The sequence below is a fragment of the Heptranchias perlo genome, chromosome 3 (assembly GCF_035084215.1).
Source record: "Heptranchias perlo isolate sHepPer1 chromosome 3, sHepPer1.hap1, whole genome shotgun sequence".
NCBI lineage: Eukaryota > Metazoa > Chordata > Chondrichthyes > Hexanchiformes > Hexanchidae > Heptranchias > Heptranchias perlo.
Genome location: NC_090327.1, coordinates 3,852,926 through 3,876,719, shown reverse-complemented (window position 1 = coordinate 3,876,719; position 23,794 = coordinate 3,852,926). Strand labels below are relative to the sequence as shown.

Genomic DNA, 23,794 nt, shown 5'->3' with positions numbered 1-23,794 from the left:
ATAGCGCTGGTGGGGGGTCCTCCAGGCACTCTAAGACATGTTCAGATGGTCGGGGTTAAGACTGTGCATTGAGTTGAGCATTATGTACCAAAAATGGTGTCCATCACTTTAAATCAGCGTTGCACACTGATTGCATCCATTTTCTCCTTACATTACATGCTTCCAGCGTTCCGTATTTGCGCATGCACTAACTCCTATACCAAGATGGCGACCGGCGCACGTCACGCTGGAAACGTGCGCACGTAGCCAAGACGCTGTCTTGGATGTTCGAAAGGCCGCATAGCGCTGAAACAACAGGCGCTACACGGCCCAATTTAGCGCCCTAAGTGTTTAAGACAGCAGGGAAGAAAAGAGTCACCACTCAGTCAACTTTTAAATTAAGGTCAAACGGGTTCACAAAGCACCCAGGGTATCCCACTGACTTCGCAAACCAGATTTCACACTGCTAAATATTTACAGCCCATGTGTGTCAAATCGAAGCAATATGAGACGAACCCCCAACACCCCCCAAACCAACCAACTTTTCCAGGGAGTCTCGTTCTGTTTCACCCCAGAATCAGATTGTGTACGGCCTCTGGATTTATACAGCTGGTTTGGCGTCAAGATGAAATGGCTGCGCAGAGACGCCAAAGGGGCAGTATAAATGCACCCTGGGTGTACAGTATCCTATCCCAACTCAAAAAAAAAGACTGTCTCGTCATAGCTTACCTTCCGAGCCTTCAGAAAAATCTACTATCGCTGTAACTTGCTGAGCAGGTGGCTGACAGGTAATTAAATAATCATCTTGATAATCCACTTCACCTTCTTCTGTTATCTGCTGTGTTTCTGGAACTGTCACATATAATACAGATATCAGAAACAATGAAACAAAAGAACATAAGAAATAGGAGCAAGAGTAGGCTACACGGCCCCTCGAGCATGCTCTGCCATTCTATCAGATCATGGCTGATCTTCGACCTCAACTCCACTTTCCCGACAAATCCCCATATCCTTTGATTCTCCTAGAGTCCAAAAATCTATCCATCTGAGCCTTGAATATACTCAACGACTGAGCATCCACAGCCCTCTGGGGTAAAGAATTCCAAAGATTCACAACCCTCTGAGTGAAGAAATTCCTCCTCATCTTATCCCTAAATGGGCGACCTCTTATCCTGAGACTATGTCCCCTAGTTCTAGACTCGCCAGCCAGGGGAAACAACCTCTCAGCATCTACCCTGTCAAGCCCCTTCAGAATCTTATATGTTTCAATGAGATCACCTCTCATTCTTCTAAACTCCAGAGAGTATAGGCCCATTCTACTCAATGTCTCCTCATGGGACAACCCTCTCTTCCCAGGAAGCAATCTCGTGAACCTTCGTTGCACCGCCTCCAAGGCAAGTATATCCTTCCTTAGATAAGGAGTCTAAAGCTGTACACAGTACTCCAGGTGAGGTCTCACTAAAGCCCTGTATAATTGTAGCAAGACTTCCTTACTCTTGTACTCCAACCCCCTTGCAATAAAGGCCAACCTACTATTTGCCTTGCTAATTGCTTGCTGTACCTGCATGCTAACTTTCTGTGTTTCTTGTACAAGGACAACCATATCTCTCAGAATACCAACATTTAATAGTTTCTCACCATTTAAAAAATATTCTGCTTTTCTATTCCGCCTACCAAAGTGAATAGCTTCACATTTCCCCACATTATACTCCATCTGCCAACTTCTTGCCCACAAAGGCTACTCATTAAAATTTCCCAGATGAAATAAAACAACAGTTACGAAACAAACCAATTGATCAGACAAAGACTGTTTTGGAGGGAGGGATGTAATGCTGCTGATTTTCCTTAGTGTGGTTCATGGCCAATGGACAGCATTTTATACAGGATCTCCCCAGGACAAAACAAACAAAATCATGCAGTGGATTCGTCAACTATCATGGTGTATCGCATCCACAGATTTATTGAGGCATATGGATCCACAATTACACCCCCTCCCACAACTGTAAGGTGTTACACATATATGGTGAAAAGTGTATGTGGTGTTCCATGCATGTATTGTTCAGATGCCTACTGGTTTAAGATTTTGTGAATTGTGTCACAATGCAATGGGAGAATGTCTTAAATGGACAAACGCAAGATTCAAACCCATTTGGTTCTACTCAGACGCACAGCAGCCTCAAAATCTCTGATGACAATACATTCTGCCATAAAATGGGCTTTCCTATTCTACTTGTGTCACCCGTGGCTCAGTGGGCAGCCTCTGAGTCACAAAGTTGTGGGTTCGACAACCACCACAGAGACTTGAGCCCATAATCCAGGCCAAAACTCCCAGTGCAGTACTGAGGGGGTGCAGCACTGTTGGAGGTGCCGTCTTTTGCATGAGACATTACACTGAGGCCCCGTCTGCCCCCTCAAAGATCCCATGACACACTTTTGAAGAAGAGGGGAGTTCTCTCTGGTGTCCTGGCCGATATTTATCCCTCAACCAGCACCTCTAAAAACAGGTTATCTGGTCATATCACATTGCTGTTTTGTACCTGTACAGCTTGGTGTGGGGAGAGAGGGGGGGGGGGGGGGCGGGGGGGGGAGAGAAAGAGGGGGAAATATAAAATAATCAAAACAAAACCTAACCATTTTGATGAAGAAAATAGATTTAATCTCACTACTCAACCTGTTAACTTTCAGCCCAGAAAACAATTTGAAAATAATCTTAATTTGCATTTAAAAAAAAGATGAAGAACAAAACTGGAACCTCTGTGGAAAAAGAATTACAAGAACAATTAGAACAAAGATCCCACTTGTAATCGCTTTCTCTCTTTCCCCAATCCACAAAAGTCACTGCCATTGGGGAACAGACAGCAACTCAAAAACATACACCACCTGTCTGGGAGTAAGACAAAATCCCAGACAGCTGTTCCACACAATCCTCTATTCTACGTTGCACTCATTATTTTTTTCCATTCAGATCCCATCGTTTCTTGTGGACATTCACATATTCTTTCACCACCAGATAATCTTCCCATTTGGGCTCATATCATAGTAGATACAGCACAGAAGGAGGCCTGTGCCGGCTCTTTGAAAGAGCTATCCAATTAGTCCCATTCTCCTGCTCTTTCCCCCATAGCCCTGTAAATTTTTTCCCTTCAAGTATTTATTTAATTCCCTTTTGAAAGTTACTATTGAATCTGCCTCCTCCGCCCTTTCAGGCAGCGCATTCCAGATCATAACAACTCGCTGCGTTAAAAAAAAAAACGTTTCCTCTTGTCACCTCTGGCTCTTTCACCAGTCACCTTAAATCTGGTTACGGACCCTCCTGCCACTAGAAAGAATTTCTCCTTATTTACTCTATCAAAACCGTTCATGATTTTGAACACCTCTATTAAATCTCCCCTTAACCTTCTCTGCTCTAAGGAGAACAATCCCAGCTTCTCCAGTCTCTCCACATAACTGAAGTCCCTCATCTCTGGCATCATTCTAGTAAATCTCTTCTGCACCTTTCATCTATTTAGATAAACGATTGGAACTCGGGAATCGGAAGTACAATTTCAAAATTTGGGGATAACACCAAATTGGGGGGGAGGTATAGTTAATACTGAGGAAGACAGCAACAAAATAGAAGACATTAATAAATTTGCAGAATGGGCATGTAATTGGCAAATTAATTTCAACATAGGCAAGTGTGAGGTATTACATTTTGGTACGAAGAATAAGGGAGCCACATACTGCTTGGAACATTAGAGTCTAAATGGGGTAGAGGAGCAAAGGAATCTGGGGTTACAGATACACAAATCACTAAAAATAGCGACACAGGTTAATAAGGCAATAAAAAAGCAAACCAACCACTGGGGTTCATTTCTAGAGGGATAGAATTGAAAAGCAGAGAAGTTATGTTAAACTTGTATAGAACCTTGGTTAGACCACACTTGGAGTACTGTCAACAGTTCTGGTCTCCATATTATAAAAAGGATATAGGAGGCACTGGAGAGGGTGCGAAAAAGATTTACAAGGATGATACCAGAACTGAGAGTTTATATGTATCAGGAAAGATTGAACAGGCTGGGACTCTTTAGAAAAGAGAAGGGTGTTATGAAAAGGTTTGAGAGATTAGACATAGAAAAGATGTTTCTACTTGTGGGGGAGACCAGAACTAGGGGCGATAAATGTAAGATAGTCACTAATAAATCCAATAGGGAATTCAGGAGAAACTTCTTTACCCAGAGAGTGGTGAGAATGTGGAACTTGCTACCACAAAGAGTGGTTGAGGTGAATAACATGGATGCATTTAAGGGGAAGCTAGATAAACACATGAGGGAGAAAGGAACAGAAGGATATGTGATAGGGTGAGATAAAGTAAGGAGGGAGGAGGCTCGTATGGAGCATAAACACCGGCAGAGACCTGTTTCCGGGCTGTAAATTCTAAGTAATTAGTAGTCAGTTTGATGTGCTATCTGAATGCCTTCTGCTATCTTTACGATGATTTGCTGATCTGATGAGAGAGACGGTGAGTATATATATATATATAAAAGAAATGAGAGAGAGAGAGAGAGAGAACGAACTGCTGCCGGGTGTAAGATAGACATGGCAAATGACAAGCAGCTGCTATCGATGCTCCCTCTGTAGTTACTCGAGCACGTCTGGTCTGTTTTGCCAGTAGCTCAGTGATGGGAGCGAAGTACAGCCAGATGGACTGTTCAGAGTTCCTTGACGTTAACGTTCTCATCTCATGGCTCCCAACTTCTTTATATGGGACAAGATTTTGCTGAAATAATAATAACGACGTGTGAACGATGCACGCCGTTATTAATGCGCACAAATCGGCCAGTAACTTGTGGCGAGGAAGTGACACAGCGTGAATTACGAATCGCCACAAGTCGCTGGACGATTTAGGCCGCTTCGCCATTAGCCTCATTAAAAGGGCATCTCATCCTTAACCGCCCCGTGAGTTTCATGAAGTTGCTGCATTTGTACATTAATTGACCATTAAACTCGTGGCAGGAAGTTAAGTCTAGTAATTAACAGTGGAAGCACCCTTTTAGCAGCGTGACAATTGTTAATGACGGCCAATCAACCTCTCTGACCCAGAAGGTGAACATTTACAAGCGTGGAGTCTCATTCCTTCAGGTTGCGAATTGTTTTAGGAGTTTTTTTTTTAAAAAGTCAAATTTTTAAAAAAATGTTCTCACTTTTCCTTTCTGTCTCCTTTTTCTCTCTCTCTCTTAATCCAATCTTTCTTTCCCTCTTTATTTCTCTTGCTGTACCTGATTTGACACTGATTCGCCCTATTTCCTTCTCCGTCGTTCCTCTGTTTCTTTCTCAATCCTTAAATCTCTTCGGTTAAGGAGATAGACTGTTGGTCCCGTCATTCACCAGGGTCCCTGATGCCCCTGTGCCCTCGCCGTGCCTGTTATCAGCTCGCACTTCCAGCGAATTAAAGGACAAAAAGTTTTGGAGCTGAAGGGTGAGGGGGAAAAAGGTCTAACTAACGGGGCATGCCGCGAGATGCCCCACCCCAGCAAGATCTGGCCCATTGTCACTCACTGCCTCCCCTTTCCTTGATGCTGAGCTAATGACTCGTGTACACTGGGTAAGGAGAAGGAGGATAAAAAATACTTGGTTTACTGCCAGATGATTAGTGACAACTAAGGATTGTTGACTTAGAGGTCCTAAAAGGTACACTGTAGCAGATATAGTTACAGTTTATAAGTAATACAAAACCAACATTACCTGCAGCAGCTGTTTGCGATTTCACCTGTAGAAAATCTCGAATCTTTCCCACCCAAAGAAACAGAATACTTTCTCCTGAATTTTGCCTGAAACAGATTGACCAAATCAAAAGTTCAATCTTCCCAACCTTGACCGTAATTGCATGTTATCAAACCCATAGTCTATTGTTTTTAGGGACATAAGGAACAGGAGTGGGCCATTCAGCCCCTCGAGCCTGCTTTGCCATTCAATTAGAATTTGTAACCAAATTCCAAACATCAAAATTTTAGTTTTAAAACCAAACATGGCGGTGTTCATGCACAGTTAGCCATCATACAACTTGTAACAAAGCAGAATATACAATTAGACATCAATATCAATAGCTGGAAGTTTTCTCTTAAAAAAAAGGAACGGGCGCAACATAGCTTTAACAACTTGCATTTATACAGCACTTTTAACGTAGTAAAACGTCCAAAGGCGCTTCACAGGAGCGATTATCAAACATAATTTGACACCGAGCCACATAAGGAGATATTAGGACAGGGGACCAAAAGCTTGGTCAAAGAGGTAGGTTTTAAAGAGTGTCGTAAAGGAGGAGAGAGAGGTAGACAGGGAATTCCAGACCACAGTCTCAGTAAAGGAAGATAAAAGTTGAGATATTAGATGGGCTAAAAATTGATAACGAAGAGGTACTTGAAAGGCTAGCTGTACTTAAAGTAGATAAGTCACCGGTCTGGATGGGATGCACCCTAGGCTGCTGAGGGAAGGGTGGAAATGGTGGAGGTACTGGCCGTAATCTACCAATCATCATTAGATACGGGGGTGGTGCCAGAGGACTGGAGAATTGCAAATGTTACACTCTTGTTCAAAAAAGGGTGTAAGGATAAACTCAGCAACTATAGGCCAGTCAGTTTAACCTCAGTGGTGGGGAAACTTTTAGAAACGATAATCCAGGACAGAATTAACAGTCACTTGGACGAGGGTGGATTGATTAGGGAAAGCCAGCACGGATTTGTTAAAGGCAAATCGTGTTTAACTAACCTGAGAGTTTTTTGATGAGGTAATAGAGAGGGTGGATGAGGGCAATGCAGTTGATGTGGTGTATATGGATTTTCAAAAGGCCTTTGATAAAGTGCCGCACAGTAGGCTTATCATCAAGATTGCGGCCCATGGAATAAAGGGGGCAGTCGCAGCATGGATACAGAATTGGCTAAGTGACAGGAAACAGAGAGTAGTGGTGAACGGTTGTTTTTCGGACTGGAGGGAGGTGTACAGTGGTGTTCCCCAGGGGTCAGTGCTGGGACCACTGCTTTTCTTGATATATTTTAATGACTTGAACTTGGGTGCACAGGGCACAATTTCAAAATTTGCAGATGACACAAAACTTGGAAAGGCAGTAACAGTGAGGAGGATAGTGACAGACTTCAAGAGGATATAGACAGGCTGGTGGAATGGGCGGACATGTGGCAGATGAAATTTAATGCAGAAAAATGCAAAGTGATACATTTCGGTAGGAAGAATGAAGAGAGGCAATATAAATAGAGGGCACAATTCTAAAAGGGATACAGGAACAGAGAGATCTGGGGGTATATGTACGCAAATCGTTGAAGGTGGCAGGGCAGGTTAAAAAAGCATACGGGATCCTGGGCTTTATAAATAGATGCATAGAGTACAAAAGTATGGAAGTCAACCTTTATAAAACACTGGTTCGGCCACAACTGGAGTATTGTGTCTATTTCTGGGCACCGTACTTTAGGAAAGATGTGAAGGCCTTAGAAAGGGTGCAGAAGAGATTTACTAGAATGATGGGACTTTAGTTACGTGGATAGACTGGAGAAGCTGGGGTTGTTCTCCTTGGAACAGAGATGGTTGTGAGGAGATTTGATAGAGATATTCAAAATCATGAAGAGTCTAGACAAGAGTAGATAGATAGAGAGAAACTGTTCCCATTGGCAGAAAAGTCAAGGACCAGAGGACATAGATTTAAGGTGACATGAGGAAAAACTTCTTTACACAGCGAGGGGTTAGGATCTGGAATGCACTGCCTGAGGGGGTGGTGGAGGCAGATTCAATCATGGCCTTCAAAAGGGAACTGGATAAGTACTTGAAAAGAAAAAAAGTGTGCAGGGCTACGGGGAAAGGGCGGGGGAGCAGGACTAGCTGGATTGCTCTTGCTTAGAGCCGGCGGGGACTCGATGGGCCGAATGGCCTCCTTCCGTGCTCTAACCTTTCTATGATTCGGGCCTAGGAAGCTGAAGGCACGGCCGCCAATGGTGGAGCGAAGAAAATCTGGGATGCGCAAGAGGCCAGAATTGGAGGAGCGCAGAGATCTCGGAGGGTTGTGGGGCTGGAGGAGGTTACAGAGATAGGGACAGGCAAGGCCAAAGAGGAGTTTTTTTAAGTAAAGGGAGCATTAATTTGAATTTATATTTGATTTGAAACCATCAGGACAACTTACAAATAGATTTCCTCCAGGCTATTAGAAAGCACCATGCGTTCCTGCCCTCTCAGCCAAGGAGCACTGAAATCAAACACAAATAAATCAAAAACCTTTAATGTGACAAAAAAGTTTGATATAACAGGGGTTTTAAAATGGAGGCTGCTTGCTTTGCTAGGTACAAAATGGAAGACAGGAGACAACAAGATGGCAAGAGGCAAATTCCCTTTGATTAGAAATCAGTTAAGATAAAGGCAGTTTGATGGCCGGGCAGCATGTTTAAAATGTTAATGGGAGTCTCGGGTAGCCAACCTTTCTTTGGGTGGGAAAGGTTCAAGATTTTCTGCAGGTGAAATCACAAACAGCTGCTGCAGGTAATGTTGGTTTTGTATTATGTGCAGTTACTGGTACACTGTAACTATATCAGCTACAGGCTACAGTGTATCTTTTAGCACCGCAAAGTCAACAATCCTGAGTTGTCACTAATCATCTGGCAACCCTGGAAAAAACCCTAGAGAATCCAGGATTGTCCTGGAGTCTCCAGGAATGAGCGATTAATCTCACGGACCCTGCTGCGAGCAAAACCCTGGGGGGAAAAAAAATCATAGGGGGTATTAAAAAAGTGCATTTTTTTTTACATTTTCTTTAAACACTTTTGTTCATTAATTATGAAAATATTGGTGATGGGAAAAAAAAAATCGAAACAGACAAGAATCATCCGATTGGGTAATGAAGAGTCTGTTCGCTTTCCAATTGGCCATGGGAAGGTGGGGCTCCATGAGGATGGGTGTGTTGATCGACCAATGGCGAGAGCATGGGGGCGGGGACACGCAAGGATGGGCGTGTCGGGCGACCAATGGCGAGAGCATGGGGGCGGGGACACGCGAGGATGGGCGTGTCGGGCGACCAATGGCGAGAGCATGGGGGCGGGGACACGCGAGGATGGGCGTGTCGGGCGACCAATGGCGAGAGCATGGGGGCGGGGACACGCGAGGATGGGCGTGTCGGGCGACCAATGGCGAGAGCATGGGGGCGGGGACACGAGAGGATGGGCGTGTCGGGCGACCAACGACGAGAGCGGTTGGAGGCAGGAGGTCATAAAAAGAAAGACTTGCTCCTTTCATGACCTCAGGATGTCCCAAAGCACTTTACAGCCAATGAGGTACTTTTTGAAGCGTAGTCAATGTTGTAATGCATGAAATGGGGCAGCCAATTTGCCCACAGCAAGGCCCCACAAACAGCAATGAGATAAATGACCAGGTAATTTTTTTTTTTTAAAAAGTGATGTTGGCTGAGGGATAAATGTTGGCCAGGACACTGGGGAGAACTCCCCTGCTCGTCTTCAAAATAGTGCCATGGGATCTCTTACGTCCACCTAAGACTGGGCCTCGGTTTAACGTCTCATCTGAAAAGCGGCACCCCCAACAGTGCAGCACTCCCTCAGTACTGGCGCTGGGAGTATCAGCCTGGAACTCATGTTCAAGTTTCTGGAGTGGGACTGGAACCTTTCTAGAATATGTCCAACCAGAACTGGCAATCCTAACGGAGGCAACTTTTGACAAGACAGACAGATCATTTCTAGTTGTGATCATATCTAGAAAATGCAAATGGTACAATTGTTGCAAATTTTCCAAAGTGTGAAGATGTAACATTTTTGTTTGATTACTTTGAGGAAAAAATTACCCCCAGTCTTTAGTTGTTCAGTTGCTGGTTGTTATTTCTGGCAGCTCATGTATTACGTAACATAAGAAACAGGAGTAGGAGTAGGCCATCCGGCCCCTCGAGCCTGCTCCGCCACTTGAGATGGCTGATCTTCTACCTCAACGCCATTTTCCTGCACCATCCCCATATCCCTTGATGCCTTTAATATCCAGAAATCTATCGATCTCTGTTTTGAATCTACTCAATGACTGAGCCTCCACAGCCCTCTGGGGTGGAGAATTCCAGAGATTCACCACCCTCTGAGTGAAGAAATTTCTCCTCATCTCAGTCCTAAATGGCCTACCCCTTATTCTGAAACTGTGACCCCTGGTTCACCAGGAGAAACATCCTCCTTGCATCTGCCCTGTCGATTGTATACGTGACATCTTATCCCAAAAGCTGCACTTTGAAAATGTGGAGTGCGCACTAAGGAAAGCGAAGGCTCAGCTAACTCGTACCAAAAATATGGTGACATTCCAAGAAAGAGGTGGTGAATGTCACTATATAAATGCAAGTCTTTCTTCTTCCCGTTCACCCATCACCCCTGTGCTCGCCAACCTACAATGGCTCCCAGTCCAGCAACGCCTCGATTTTAAAATTCTCATCCTTGTTTTTTCAAATCCCTCCATGTCCTCGCCCCTCCCTATCTCTAACCTCCTCCAGCCCTACAACCCTCCGAGATCTCTGCGCTCCTCCAATTCTGGCCTCTTGCGCATCCCCGATTTTAAACGCTCCACCATTGGCGTTTACACTCTACGCGAGCAGATAGTTCTAATCAGATTTACCCGCCCTGTTCTCATATTTGTTCAACCCCTACTCCTTCATCTACCTATCCAATCTAAATCTTGAATGTTCACATTGTTTTTACCTCAACCACTAGCCCTGGAAATGAATTCCACAGTCTCTCACAACTCTCTGTGTGAAGAAGTTTCTCCTGCTGTCAGTTCTTGCACATCTCCGATTTCCATCGCTCCACCATTGGCGGCCGTGCCTTCAGCTGTCTAGGCCATAAGCCCTGGAATTCCCTCCCTAAACCTCTCTACCTCTCTCTCTTCCTTTAAGATGCTCCTTAAAACCTATCTCTTTGACCAAGCTTTTGGTCACCTGTCCTAATATCTCCTTGTGTGGCTCGGTGTCAAATTTTGTTTGATAATCGCTCGTGTGAAGCACCTTGGGACGTTTTACTACATTAAAAGGTACTACATATATGCAAGTTGTTGTTGATCAATCCCAGTTAACTCCCATCCTGGCCTTTTGTTTTATTCAATCCTATTAAGAGTCTCACTTATCTTCCATTTACAAGTTCTGGCGAAGGCTCTTCACTCGAACTTGTCTTCTCTCTTTGCAGACGGTGTGTAATTCCAGCACTTTCTGTTTTTAACTAGAAGTGTGAGTTTAAAAACATCTCGTGTCCTAAACCCACAAGTCGCTGACCTCAATGGAGGTTTTAAAGGATTGCAAAGAGCCAACATGTTGGATTAAAATGGAATTATAACAAACAAAAGGAAGGTACAATGCTTACTTTAACTGATAGATAGGTGGAGCAGCAGTCGGATATCCAGGAGGGAACATCACCTAGTCAGCAAAGAATTTAAACATTGATTATACGTTTAAGGGCATACTGTATTACAGAGCACACCGTATGGAAGTAATTGTATACATTTTTAAAATAGAATTACATAGAACGTACAGCACAGAAACAGGCCAATCAGCCCAACTGCTCCATGCCAGTATTTATGCTCCACACGAGCCTCCTCCCTCCCCTCTTCATCAATTCCTATCAGCATACCCTTCAATTCCTTTCTCTTTCATGTGTTTATCTAGCTTCCGCTTAAATGCATCTATGCTAGTCGCCTCAACTACTCCTTGTGGTAGTGAGTTCCAATTCTCACCACTCTCTGGGTAAGGAGTTACGACTGCAGGCACTGGGACTATTATGGGCATATGTCTCCTCATCAAGATTTTTAAAGAATACAAATGATAAAGAAAAAGTATTCTAATTCTTTAAACAGCTGAACTATGCTTTTTTATCCAGTTCCTAATATTTTTAGCAATCTTCCCGCTTATAGCCTTGTACCTTTTGACTTCAGGAAAGATTATCACTGAACGTTTGTAACTCTCTTGGCCAGCCTCCCACCCTCCGTAAACGTGAGCTCATCGAAAACTCTGCTGCCCGTATCCTAATATTGCCCCTGTGCTCGCTGACCTACGTTGGCTCCTGGTCCAGGAACACCTCGATTTTAAAATTCATATCCTTGTGTTCAAATTCCTCTATGGCCTCGCGCCTCCCTATCTCTGTAACTTCCTACAACCCTCCGAGATCTCTGCATTCCTCCAATTCTTGCCTCTTAGAGTCATAGAGTCATAAAGTTATACAGCACGGATAGAGGCCCTTCGGCCCATCGTGTCCGCGCCGGCCATCAGCCCTGTCTACTCTAATCCCATATTCCAGCATTTGGTCCGTAGCCTTGTATGCTATGGCATTTCAAGTGCTCATCCAAATGCTTCTGAATGTTGTGAGGGTTCCTGCCTCCACAACCCTTTCAGACAGTGAGTTCCAGACTCCAACCACCCTCTGGGTGAAAAAGTTCTTTCTCAAATCCCCTCTAAACCTCCCGCCTTTTACCTTGAATCTATGTCCCCTTGTTATAGAACCCTCAACGAAGGGAAAGAGCTCCTTAGTATCCATCCTATCTGTGCCCCTCATAATTTTGTACACCTCAATCATGTCCCCCCTCAGCCTCCTCTGCTCCAAGGAAAACAAACCCAATCTTCCCAGTCTCTCTTCATAGCTGAAGCGCTCCAGCCCTGGTAACATCCTGGTGAATCTCCTCTGCACCCTCTCCAAAGCGATCACATCCTTCCTGTAGTGTGGCGACCAGAACTGCACACAGTACTCCAGCTGTGGCCTAACCAGTGTTTTATACAGCTCCATCATAACCTCCTTGCTCTTATATTCTATGCCTCGGCTAATAAAGGCAAGTATCCCATATGCCTTCTTTACCACCTTATCTACCTGTTCCGCCGCCTTCAGGGATCTGTGAACTTGCACACCAAGATCCCTCTGACCCTCTGTCTTGCCTAGGGTCCTCCCATTCATTGTGTATTCCCTTGCCTTGTTAGTCCCTCCAAAGTGCATCACCTCGCACTTTTCCGGGTTAAATTCCATTTGCCACTGTTCCGCCCATCTGACCAACCCATCTATATCGTCCTGCAGACTGAGGCTATCCTCCTCGCTATTTACCACCCTACCAATCTTTGTGTCATCAGCGAACTTACTGATCATACCTTTTACATTCATATCCAAGTCATTAATGTAGACCACAAACAGCAAGGGACCCAGCACCGATCCCTGTGGTACCCCACTGGCCACAGGCTTCCAGTCACAAAAACAACCTTCGACCATCACCCTCTGCCTTCTGCCACTAAGCCAGTTTTGTATCCAAAGTGCCAAGGCACCCTGGATTCCATGGGCTCGTACCTTCTTGACCAGTCTCCTGTGGGGGACTTTATCGAAGGCCTTACTGAAATCCATGTATACCACATCCACTGCGTTACCCTCATCCACACGCCTAGTCACCCCCTCAAAAAATTCAATCAAATTAGTCAGACAATTGAAATCTCCGATTTCAATTGCCCCACCATTGGCGGCCGTGCCTTCAGCTGCCTAGGCCTTAAGCTCTGGAATTCCCTCTCTAAGCCTCTCAGCCCCTCTGCCTCTCTCTCCCGCTTTAAGTCGCTCCTTAAAACTCTTTGACCAAGCTTTTGGTCATCTGTCCTAATATCTCCTTATGTGGCTCGGTGTCAAATTTTGTCTGATAAAGGCTCCCGTGAAGCACCTTGGGACATTTCACTACGTTAAAGGCGCTGTATAAATGCAAGTTGTTGGTTCTACTGGTATATTTGATCCAACTCGGAGTTTTGTCCCATTTTGGGGGGGGGAGGGGGGAGAACGGGGGGAAAGAGGAGAGAGCAATTTGAGAGACGAGTATACCTGTAAACAAATGGTCCATTTTGGATGTTCTAGTTCATCAACAATCCTAATACAAAATATTCTTGAAGCCTCGTCAATAACACACCATTCATCTTCATAGATAGAAGACAGTGCTTCTATCTCATCGATCTGATAAGGGAAAAAAATTGCATCATAAACAACCGCAATGTTATTTGAACAGAATTCTTTTTCTACTTGAACTTGCATCTGGATTCATTTTGAACAGCACAGGATAAACATTTCTAACCAAGATCGCGGTCAACACAAAGATGGTGTTCGCAGACCAGAAAATCTTCTGTTATGTGATCTCACCTGCTCCCTGCTCAAAATCCCCCATCCCTTTCAAACATCCCCCCCAGTCTCCATGCTGACATTCGGCACAGACCAGTGTGGCGCTGCCTCACAGATTTGCGAGAGTTTCATTTAGCGTGTGTCCTGCACACTGCGTCAGACGTGGCTCAGTGGGTAGCACTCTCGCCTCTGAGTCAGAAGGTCGCGGGTTCAATCCCCTACTCCGGAGACTTGAGCCCATAATCCAGGCCGACACTCCCGGTGCCAATACTGAGGGAGTGCGTCACTGTCAGAGGTGCCGTCTTTCGGATGAGACATTAAACCGAGGCCCCGTCCGCCCTCTCACGTGGACGTAAAAGATCCCATGGCCGCTATTTCGAAGAAGAGCAGGAGAGTTCTCCCCGATGTCCTGGGCCAATATTTATCCCTTAACCAACATCACTAAAAGATTATCTGGTCATTATCTCATTGCTGTTTGTGGGACCTTGCTGTGCGCAAATTGGCTGCCGCATTTCCTACTTTACAACAGTGACTACACTTCAAAAAGTACTTCATTGACTGTGAAGCACTTTGGGACGTCCTGAGGTCGTGAAAGGCGCTATATAAATGCAAGTCTTTCTTTTTCTTTGTAGTAAGTAGGAACCTTTTCTGAAAACATAAGGATTATTTGTTCTTCAGGGAGAATTCCTACCAGCCATTATTTCCACCCATTCTCAATGGTTTTAAAAGCCATGTATGGAAGGGAGAACTTAAAGGGACAAGAGTATCCTTTTAACAAATCGATTTACAATGTATGATTGAGTTTGCTTTGAAAGTGCTTCAAGTGCCGGATCTGATGCTTAAAGTGGTACAAAATGGAGGAGGACAACGCAGGGCGATCACCTGGTACAAGACACGCACTGCTCACATCTACCATATGCCACTAATTGTATCTGTGAGCCCTAGCACCTGTACCAGACAATGACTGAGGCCAAGTCACTTATGCAGGGGTTTTGACAGAGTAAATAAGGAGAAACTATTTCTACTGCCGGGAGGGTCGGTGACCAGAGGATACAGATTTAAGATAATTGGCAAAAGAACCAGAGGGGAGATGAGGAGAATTTTTTTTTTTACGCAGCGAGTTATTATGATCTGGAACTCACTGCCTGAAAGAGCGGTGGAAGCAGATTCAAAAGTAACTTTCAAAAGGGAATTGGATAAATACTTGAAAAGGAAAATTTGCAGGGCTATGGGGAAAGAGCAGGGGGAGTGGGACTAATTGGACAGCTCTTTCAAAGAGCCAGCACAGGCACGATGGGCCGAATGACTGCCTCCTGTGCTGTATGGTTCGTGCATAAGCACAGCACCCCCCGCCAACCCCCACTTGCGGGAAAATCACCACATAAAAAAGCTTTACAACTTCTAGCTGACTTTTAAAAATAATTCTCTCCTCCTCTATAAGTGTTGGATCCTGCTGAGGTATTGGCCCTGCATTTGGCATCTGATAATCTTCACAAGTAAGGCTAGAGCTAGACAGTGAGGGAAGATTCCAGCTCAGCCTGATTCTACCCTTACTCAATGATCTCACAGCCACACCTTCCAGCGGGTCACTGGTACCTTCTTGAAACCGGAATGAGTGATTTTGATAGTGGCTCTTGACAGGTCTGAAATCGGAACATAGGTGTCAGCCGTGGCCCAGTGCATAGCACTCTCGCCTCAGAGTCAGAAGGTTGTGGGTTCAAGTCCCGTTCCAGGGACTCGAGCACAAAATCCAGGCTGACACTCCCAATGCAGTACTGAGGGAGTGCTGCTCTGTCGGAGGTGCCGTCTTTCGGTTGAGATGTTTAACCGAGGCCCCGTCTGCCCTCTCGGGTGGACGTAAAAGATCCCGTAGCACTATTCGAAGAGCAGGGGAGTTCTCCTCAGTGTCCTGGCCAATATTTATTCCACCACCAACATCGCTAAAAAACAGATTATCTGGTCACTAACACATTGCTGTTTGTGGGAGCTTGCTGTGTGCAAATTGGCTGCTGCATTTCCTACATTGCAACAGTGACTACATTTCAAAAGTACTTCATTGGCTGTCCGGAGGTCGTGAAAGGCGATGGAGGTCCCCCCCTTCAACCCCAGTCTCACTGTCCAAGCCTTACTGATTAAAGATGAAATTACAATGATAAGAGAGGATATACGAAAGGTAAGCAAGCAGTAGAGACTTTATGGGTAGAATTAAGAAATAGAAAAGGATTTAAGACTGTAGTGGGAGTTGTGTATTGGTCCCCTGGTAGGAGCTGTGAAGTGGCAGAATGTATAAATGCAGAGATTGGACAAATGTGTAGCAATGGCAGAGTGGTTATGTCACGTTATAAGCAGACAAGCTTATGTCAGAAAGGTAGCGAATTTCTTGAGCGTGTTCAGGACAGCTTTCTGCAACAATACGTCCTAGAACCAACAAGGGGGAAGGCCATATTAGATTTAATAGAGTAATGAGCCAGATTTAGTTCACAGACTAACGGTGTGTCAACATTTGTCCAATTGAAAATTGGATAACAGACAGGAAACAGAGATAGGAATAAATGGGTCTTTTTCGGGGTGGCAGGCAGTGACTAGTGGGGTACCGCAGGGATCAGTGCTTGGGCCCCAGCTATTCACAATATATATCAATGATTTGGATGAGGGAACCAAATGTAATATTTCCAAGTTTGTTGACGACATAAAACTAGGTGGAATTGTGAGTTGTGAGGAGGATGCAAAGAGGCTTCATGGCGATTTAGACAAGTTGAGTGAATGGGCAAATACATGGCAGATGCAGTATAACGTGAATAAATGTGAAGTTATCCACTTCAGAAGGAAAACCAGAAAGGCAGAGTATTATTTAAATGGTGATAGATTGGGAAATGTTGATGTACAAAGGGACCTGGGTGTCCTTGTACACCAGTCACTGAAAGCAAACAAGCAGGTGCAGCAAGCAGTTAGGAAAGTAAATGGTATGTTGGCCTTCATTGCAAGAGGATTTGAGCACAGGAGCAAGGATGTCTTACTGCAGTTATACAGGGCCTTGCTGAGACAAGACCTGGAGTATTGTGTGCAGTTTTGGTCTCCTTACCTAAGAAAGGATATACTTGCCATAGAGGGAGTGCAGCAAAGGTTCACCAGACTGATTCCTGGGATGGCAGGACTGTCATATGAGGAGAGATTGGGTTGACTAGGCCTGTATTCACTCGAGTTTAGAAGAATGAGAGGGGATCTCATTGAAACGTATAAAATTCTGACAGGGCTAGAGAGACTGGATGCAGGGAGGATGTTTCCCCTGGCTGGGGGGTCCAGAACGAGGGGTCACAGTTTCAGGATACGGGGTAGGACATTTAGGACTGAGACGAGGAGAAATTTCTTCACTCAGAGGGTGGTGAACCTGTGGAATTCTCTACCACAGAAGGCTGTGGAAGCCAAGTCACTGAATATATTTGAGAAGGAGCTAGATAGATTTCCAGACAGAAGGCATCAAGGGTTATGGGGAGAGAGTTGGAATACGGTATTGAGATAGAGGATCAGCCATGATCATATTGAATGGAGGGGCAGGCTCGAAGGGCCTACTCCTGCTCCTACTTTCTATGTTTTTACGTTTAATAGCGATCATAATGTGATCGAGTTCAATGTTGTGCTTGAAAGGGAGAAACCTAAACCAGCTACTAAGATTCTAAATTTAGGTACGGCCGACTTCAATGGGATGAGACAGAGACAGTCAATAGATTTGTCCAGTTTACTGTGAACGGATAAAACAACAAAAGATCAGTGGGAGGTGTTCAAAAATGAATTTAACATGATACAGAACCAGTTCACACCCCAAAGGGGCATGAGCTCTACTTGCCAAAAAAAAGTCATAGATGACAAAAGAGGTGAGAGACAACAGACTAAAGGAAAAAGCATTAAAAAATGCAAAAAATAGCACAGATCCTGGCGACTGGGAGAGATACAAAGAACAGCAAAGGGTGACAAGACAGATAAGAGTTACAAAAAGGGAGTATGAAAAGAAACTTGCAAGGGATATCAAAATCAACATAAATCTTTTTTACAATTATATTAGGAAAAAGAGGGTGGTCAAGAGCAATGTGGGCTCCCTTAAAAACTGATAATGGTGATAGTGTAAATGAAAATAAGGAAATGGCGGACATGTTAAATAATTACTTTACGTCAGTATTTACAGTAGAGCAAGAGGATAGCATGCCGGACACCCCAAGGAAACTAATTTTTAATCAAGGACAGGGACTCAACATAATTAACGTAAGCAAATTAACAAGAATGAAGAAAATAATGGCACTAAAGAGTAACAAATCCCCAGGACCAGATGGTTTCCATCCCAGGGAATTAAAGGAAGTAGGTGAGAACATTGCAGATGCCCTAACCATAATCTTCCAAAGTTCTCTCGATTCAGGAACTGTCCCTCTAGATTGGAAAATTGCACATGTCACTCCGCTATTTAAGAAAGGTGACAGAGGGAAACCAGGAAATTATAGACCAGTTAGCCTAACATCTGTTGTCAGGAAATTACTAGAGTCTATAATTAAGGAGAGAGTGACTGAACATCTTGAAAATTTTCAGCTGATCAGAGAGAGCCAGCATGGATTTGTAAAGGGTAGGTCATGCCTGACAAATCTGATTGAATTTTTTTGAAGAGGTGGCTAAAGTAGTGGACTGGGGAATGTCTATAGATGTTGTTTATATGAACTTGCAGAAGGCATTCAATAAAGTCCCTCAGACTTAGACTGTTAGCTAAAATTGAAGCTCATGGAATCGAGGGCAAATTATTGACCTGGTTAGGAAATTGGCTGAGCGGCAAGAGACAGAGAGTGGGGATAATGGGCAGGTACTCAAATTGGCAGGATGTGAGTAGTGGTGTCCCACAGGGATGTGTGATGGGGCCGCAACTATTCACTGTATTTATTAACGACTTAGATGACGGGATAGAGAGCCACATATACAAGTTTGCCAATGACGCAAAGATAGGCAGCATTGTCAGCAGTGTAGATGGAAGCATAAAATTACAGAGAGATATTAACAGATCATGTGAATGGGCAAAACTGTGACAAATGGATTTCAATGTAGGCAAGTGAGGTCATCCACTTTAGACCTAAAAAAGGATAGATAGCTTTTCTAAATGGTGAAAAGCTCAAAACAATGGAGGTCCAAAGAGACTTAGGGGTCCATGGACCATTAAAATGTCATGGGCAGGTACAGAAAATAATCAAAAAGGCTAATGGAATGCTGGACTTTATATCAAGAGGTCTAGAACATTACAGGGTAGAAGTTATGCTACAGCTATACAAAGCCCTGGTTAGACCACACCTGTGTTCAGTTCTGGGCACCGCACCTTAGGAAGGATATGTTGGCCTTGGAGGGAGTGCTGAGTCGATTTACCTGAATGATAACCTGGGCTCCAAGGGTTAAATTACGAGGCGAGATTACACAAACTAGGGTTGTATTCCCTGGAATTTAGAAGATTAAGCGGTGATTTGATCTAAGTTTTCAAGATATTAAGGGGGAACCGACAGGGTAGGTAGAGTGAAACTATTGCCGCTGGATGGGGAATCTAGGACTAGGGGACAGAGCCTAAAAATTAGAGCCATGCAAAGGGTGGTAGAAGTTTGGAACTCTCTTCCGCAAATGGCAGTTGATGCTAGCTCAAACGTTAATTTTAAATCCGAGAATGATAAGATTTTTGTTAACCAAAGGTATTAAGGGATATGGGGCTAAGGCAGGAATATGGGGCTAAGGCAGGAATATGGGGCTAAGGCAGGGATATGGAGTTAGGTCACAGATCAGCCATGATCTCAATGGAATAGCGGGACAGGCTCGAGGGGCTGAATGGCCTCCTCCTGTTCCTATGTACCCATCCCCCCCCCCCTCTAACTGTCCCCTCCCCCCCCAGTGGGATTTACTCACTTGTCTCTGAAGGTTTTCTTCCTCAGACTCAGCCATTCATTCATTCATGTATTTATTTATTTATTTATTTCTCCCTCAAGCACTTCTCAGGGAGAGCGGGCATCGATGAAGTGATTTTATTATCAGGGACTTCAATGAAAATGGTGCCTCGGCCGGCTCAGCGCTTCTTCCACAGCCACTGCGCATGTGCGGTACCTCGGCTCCGCCCCAATGTCATCAAATAGACCGTATTCACAGCGCGTCATAGGTCACGACCCCAGCGTGGCCTGGTAACTTCCGCCTGAAAATTAGCAAATTAACAAAACTGTCTGGAGAGGGAGCATGCGGTGTCTACCGGAACGCTTGAGGCTTTCCGCGACCGGTGGGGCACCGCAGGGGCTGGAGTGCATCCTGGACAAGAATAATAAAATTATAATTTGATACTTGTTTTGGTTTTTCTTTGGCTTTTTCACACAAAAAAAAACAAAACTGGTGCAGTGCCGCCATAAGATGTGCTTCAGTTCTAATATTGACCAATTATCAATCAATGGTTAATCGGATTTTATGTGCATTGTTTAAATCTGCGATCCGAATTAAACGAAAGATGTGTACAATCTAAATTGTATTAATATAAATCAACCTTCACCTGTTTACTATATGTTGCTCAAATAATACGAAACGGAATTAATTTATTTTCTGATGTGTAGCAAAAGTTAAAGATTGTAGAAATAACGTTTGTATCTGGGGGCGAATGGTTGCTTAACTGCATTAGGGATTGATTGTTATTTGAGTCTTAATAATAAACATAGTAACAATAGAGGACACAGGTTTAAGATAATTGGCAGAAGAACCAGAGGGGAGATGAGCAGAATTTTTTTTACACAGCCAGTTGTTATGATCTGGAATGCACTGCTTGAAAGGGCGGTGGGGGCAGGTTTGATAGTAACTTTCAAAAGGGAATTAGATAAGTACTTGAAAAGAAAACCTTAGCAGGGCTATGGGGAAAAAGCAGGTGGGTAGGACTAATTGGATAACTCTTTCAAAGAGACAGCACAGGCATGATGGGCAGAATAGCCTCCTTCTGTGCTGTATGATTCTATGAGATTACTAGTGCCGTGTTGTATCATGAATGTATTGGCTGTAAATAAACACTTTCTATACAATTAATTCCTGTGACCGTCACTGTTTCCAGCTCCAAAGGTGGCATCTTGAATTGAGAGGAAGGTAAAGCCTGTGATACTGTCACACAACAACAACAAGTTACATTGAGTTACATCAAAAGTACACCACAGAAACAGGCCATTCGGCAGAACGGGTCTATGCCGACGTTTATGCTCCACACAAACCGCCTCCCGACTTCATCTCACCCTATCAACATATCCTTCTATTCCTTTCTCCCTCATGTGCTTATCTAGCTTCCACTTAAATGCATCCATGCTATTTGTCTCAACTACTCCATTTTTTTAATTCATCCATGGAATGTGGGCATCGCTGGCAAGGCCAGCATTTATTACCCATCCCTAATTGCCCATGAGAAGGTGGTGGTGAGCAGCCTTCTGCAGTCCGTGTGGTGAAGGTTCTCCCACAGTGCTGTTAGGTAGGGAGTTCCAGGATTTTGACCCAGCGACGATGAAGGAACGGCGATGTATTTCCAGGTCAAGATGGTGCGTGACTTGGAGGGGAACATACAGGTGGTAGTGTTCCCATGTGCCTGCTGCTCTTGTCCTTCTAGATGGTAGAGGTCGCGGGTTTGGGAGGTGCTGTCGAAGAAGCCTTGGCGAGTTGCTGCAGTGCATCCTGTGGATGGTACACACTGCAGCCACGGTGCACCGGTGGTGAAGGGAGTGAATGTTTAGGGTAGTGGATGAGGTGTCAATCAAGCGGGCTGCTTTGTCCTGGATGGTGTTGAGCTTCTTGAGTATTGTTGGAGCTGCACTCATCCAGGCAAGTGGAGAGTACTCCATCACACTCCCGACTTGTGCCTTGTAGATGGTGCAAAGGCTTTGGGGAGTCAGGAGGTGAGTCACTCGCCACAGAATACCCAGCCTCTGACCTGCTTTTGTAGCCACAGTATTTATGTGGCTGGTCCAGTTAAGTTTCTGGTCAATGGTGACCCCCAGGATGTTGATGGTGGGGGATTCGGCGATGGTAATGCCATTGAATGTCAAGGGCAGGTGGTTAGACTCTCTCTTGTTGGAGATGGTCATTGCCTGGCACTTGTCTGGCGCGAATGTTATTTACCATTTATCAGCCCAAGCCTGGATGTTGTCCAGGTCTTACTGCATGTGGGCACAGACTGCTTCATTATCTGAGGGGTTGTGAATGGAAATGAACACTGTGCAATCATCAGCGAACATCCCCATTTCTGACCTTGTGATGGAGGGAAGGTCATTGATGAAGCAGCTGAAGATGGTTGGGCCTAGGACACTGCCCTGAGGAACTCCTGCAGCAATGTCCTGGGGCTGAGATGATTGGCCTCCAACAACCACCACCATCTTCCTCTGTGCTAGGTATGACTCCAGCCACTGCGGAGTATATATTATAGAATTTCCCAGCATGCAATCTGAGAGTATACAGATTGTAGAATTTCCCAGCATGCAACCTGAGAGTATACAGATTGTAGAATTTCCCAGCATGCAACCTGAGAGTATACAGATTGTAGAATTTCCCAGCATGCAATCTGAGAGTATACAGATTGTAGAATTTCCCAGCATGCAACCTGAGAGTATACAGATTGTAGAATTTCCCAGCATGCAACCTGTGACAATCAGCTTGACAACAGTTTCTGGAAGTGCACAGAGCCTCCTACAGACTCGAACCCGCATCATTACTCTCTGCCATATTACGCTAACAATTAACCCAACTCACTGGACCGACCGATCCTTTGTCCCCTTTACCGTCAGGTCGGATTACCTGAAGGTGCTGGGGATCTGGTTCGGGGGGGCCGGGGCGTGCACCAAAAACTGGGAGGAGCGTATTTCCAAGGTTAAGCAGAAACTGGGACTGTGGGATCGACGATCCCTCTCGATCGTGGGCAAGAACCTGGTCATCAGGTGCGAGGTGCTCTCGGTGTTGCTGTACGTGGCGCAGGTCTGGCCCATACCTCGCTCCTGCGCCGCGACAGTCACCCGAGCCATTTTCCACTTTGTCTGGAGATCAAAAATGGACCGTGTCCGCAGGGTCACGATGTACAAATCTCCAGAGAAAGGGGGGAAAGGCGTGCCCAACGTGGCCCTCATCCTGATGGCCACCTTTGTGTGCGGCTGCATCAAGCTGTGCGTAGACCCTCGGTACGCAAACACAAAGTGTCACTACGTGCTGAGGTTCTACCTGTCCCCGGTGTTGAGAAGGATGGGCCTGGCCACGCTGCCACGGAACGCTCTGTCCAGTTGGACCGTTCCGCCCCACCTGTCCTTCGTGGAACAGTTTGTGCAGAAAAACACCTTTGACCACAAGGCGATCAGCAAGTGGTCCGCACGTAACGTCCTCGAGACCCTGCGGGAAAAGGAGATGATGGATCCTGTCAGTTGGTTCCCCGAGCAGACTGTCAATGTCATTTGGCAGAACGCCTCATCGCCAGAGCTTTCAAACAAGCACCAAGACCTAGCTTGGCTGGTGGTGAGAAGGGCCCTTCCCGTCAGATCCTTCATGCACTCCCGGACTCAGCGCCACCGCGCGCTGTCCCAGAGGAGGCTGCAGTGGAGACGAGACCGTCACCCATCTCCTTCTGGAATGTGCCTTTGCAAAGAAGGTCTGGAGAGAGATGCAGTGGTATCTGTCCAGGTTCGTCCCGA

At 45.1% G+C, this 23,794-nt stretch overlaps 1 protein-coding gene and 1 long non-coding RNA gene across 4 annotated transcripts in view; one reads left to right on the top strand and one right to left on the bottom strand.

The window, feature by feature from the left end:
• The window catches only part of impact (impact RWD domain protein), an 83,087-nt gene extending 62,897 nt beyond the window's left edge, over nucleotides 1–20,190 (bottom strand). For 2 of the 3 annotated variants that reach the window (XM_067977781.1, XM_067977764.1), the window contains exons 1-6: nucleotides 20,022–20,190; nucleotides 13,815–13,943; nucleotides 11,343–11,395; nucleotides 8,141–8,203; nucleotides 5,704–5,789; nucleotides 709–831 (exon numbers count right to left, since the gene is read on the bottom strand). In XM_067977781.1, the coding sequence (XP_067833882.1) occupies nucleotides 709–831; nucleotides 5,704–5,789; nucleotides 8,141–8,203; nucleotides 11,343–11,395; nucleotides 13,815–13,943; nucleotides 20,022–20,057 (490 nt within the window). In that variant the 5' untranslated portion in view covers nucleotides 20,058–20,190. The remainder of the gene's footprint in view (nucleotides 1–708; nucleotides 832–5,703; nucleotides 5,790–8,140; nucleotides 8,204–11,342; nucleotides 11,396–13,814; nucleotides 13,944–20,021) is intronic. The other variant, XM_067977771.1, reaches the window with a different exon arrangement.
• Nucleotides 4,354–21,167, top strand: LOC137309711 (uncharacterized). Its single transcript, XR_010959946.1, has 2 exons — nucleotides 4,354–4,480; nucleotides 20,102–21,167. It is a non-coding gene; the product is annotated as an uncharacterized lncRNA (long non-coding RNA).
• The last annotated feature ends 2,627 nt before the right edge of the window (nucleotides 21,168–23,794 follow it).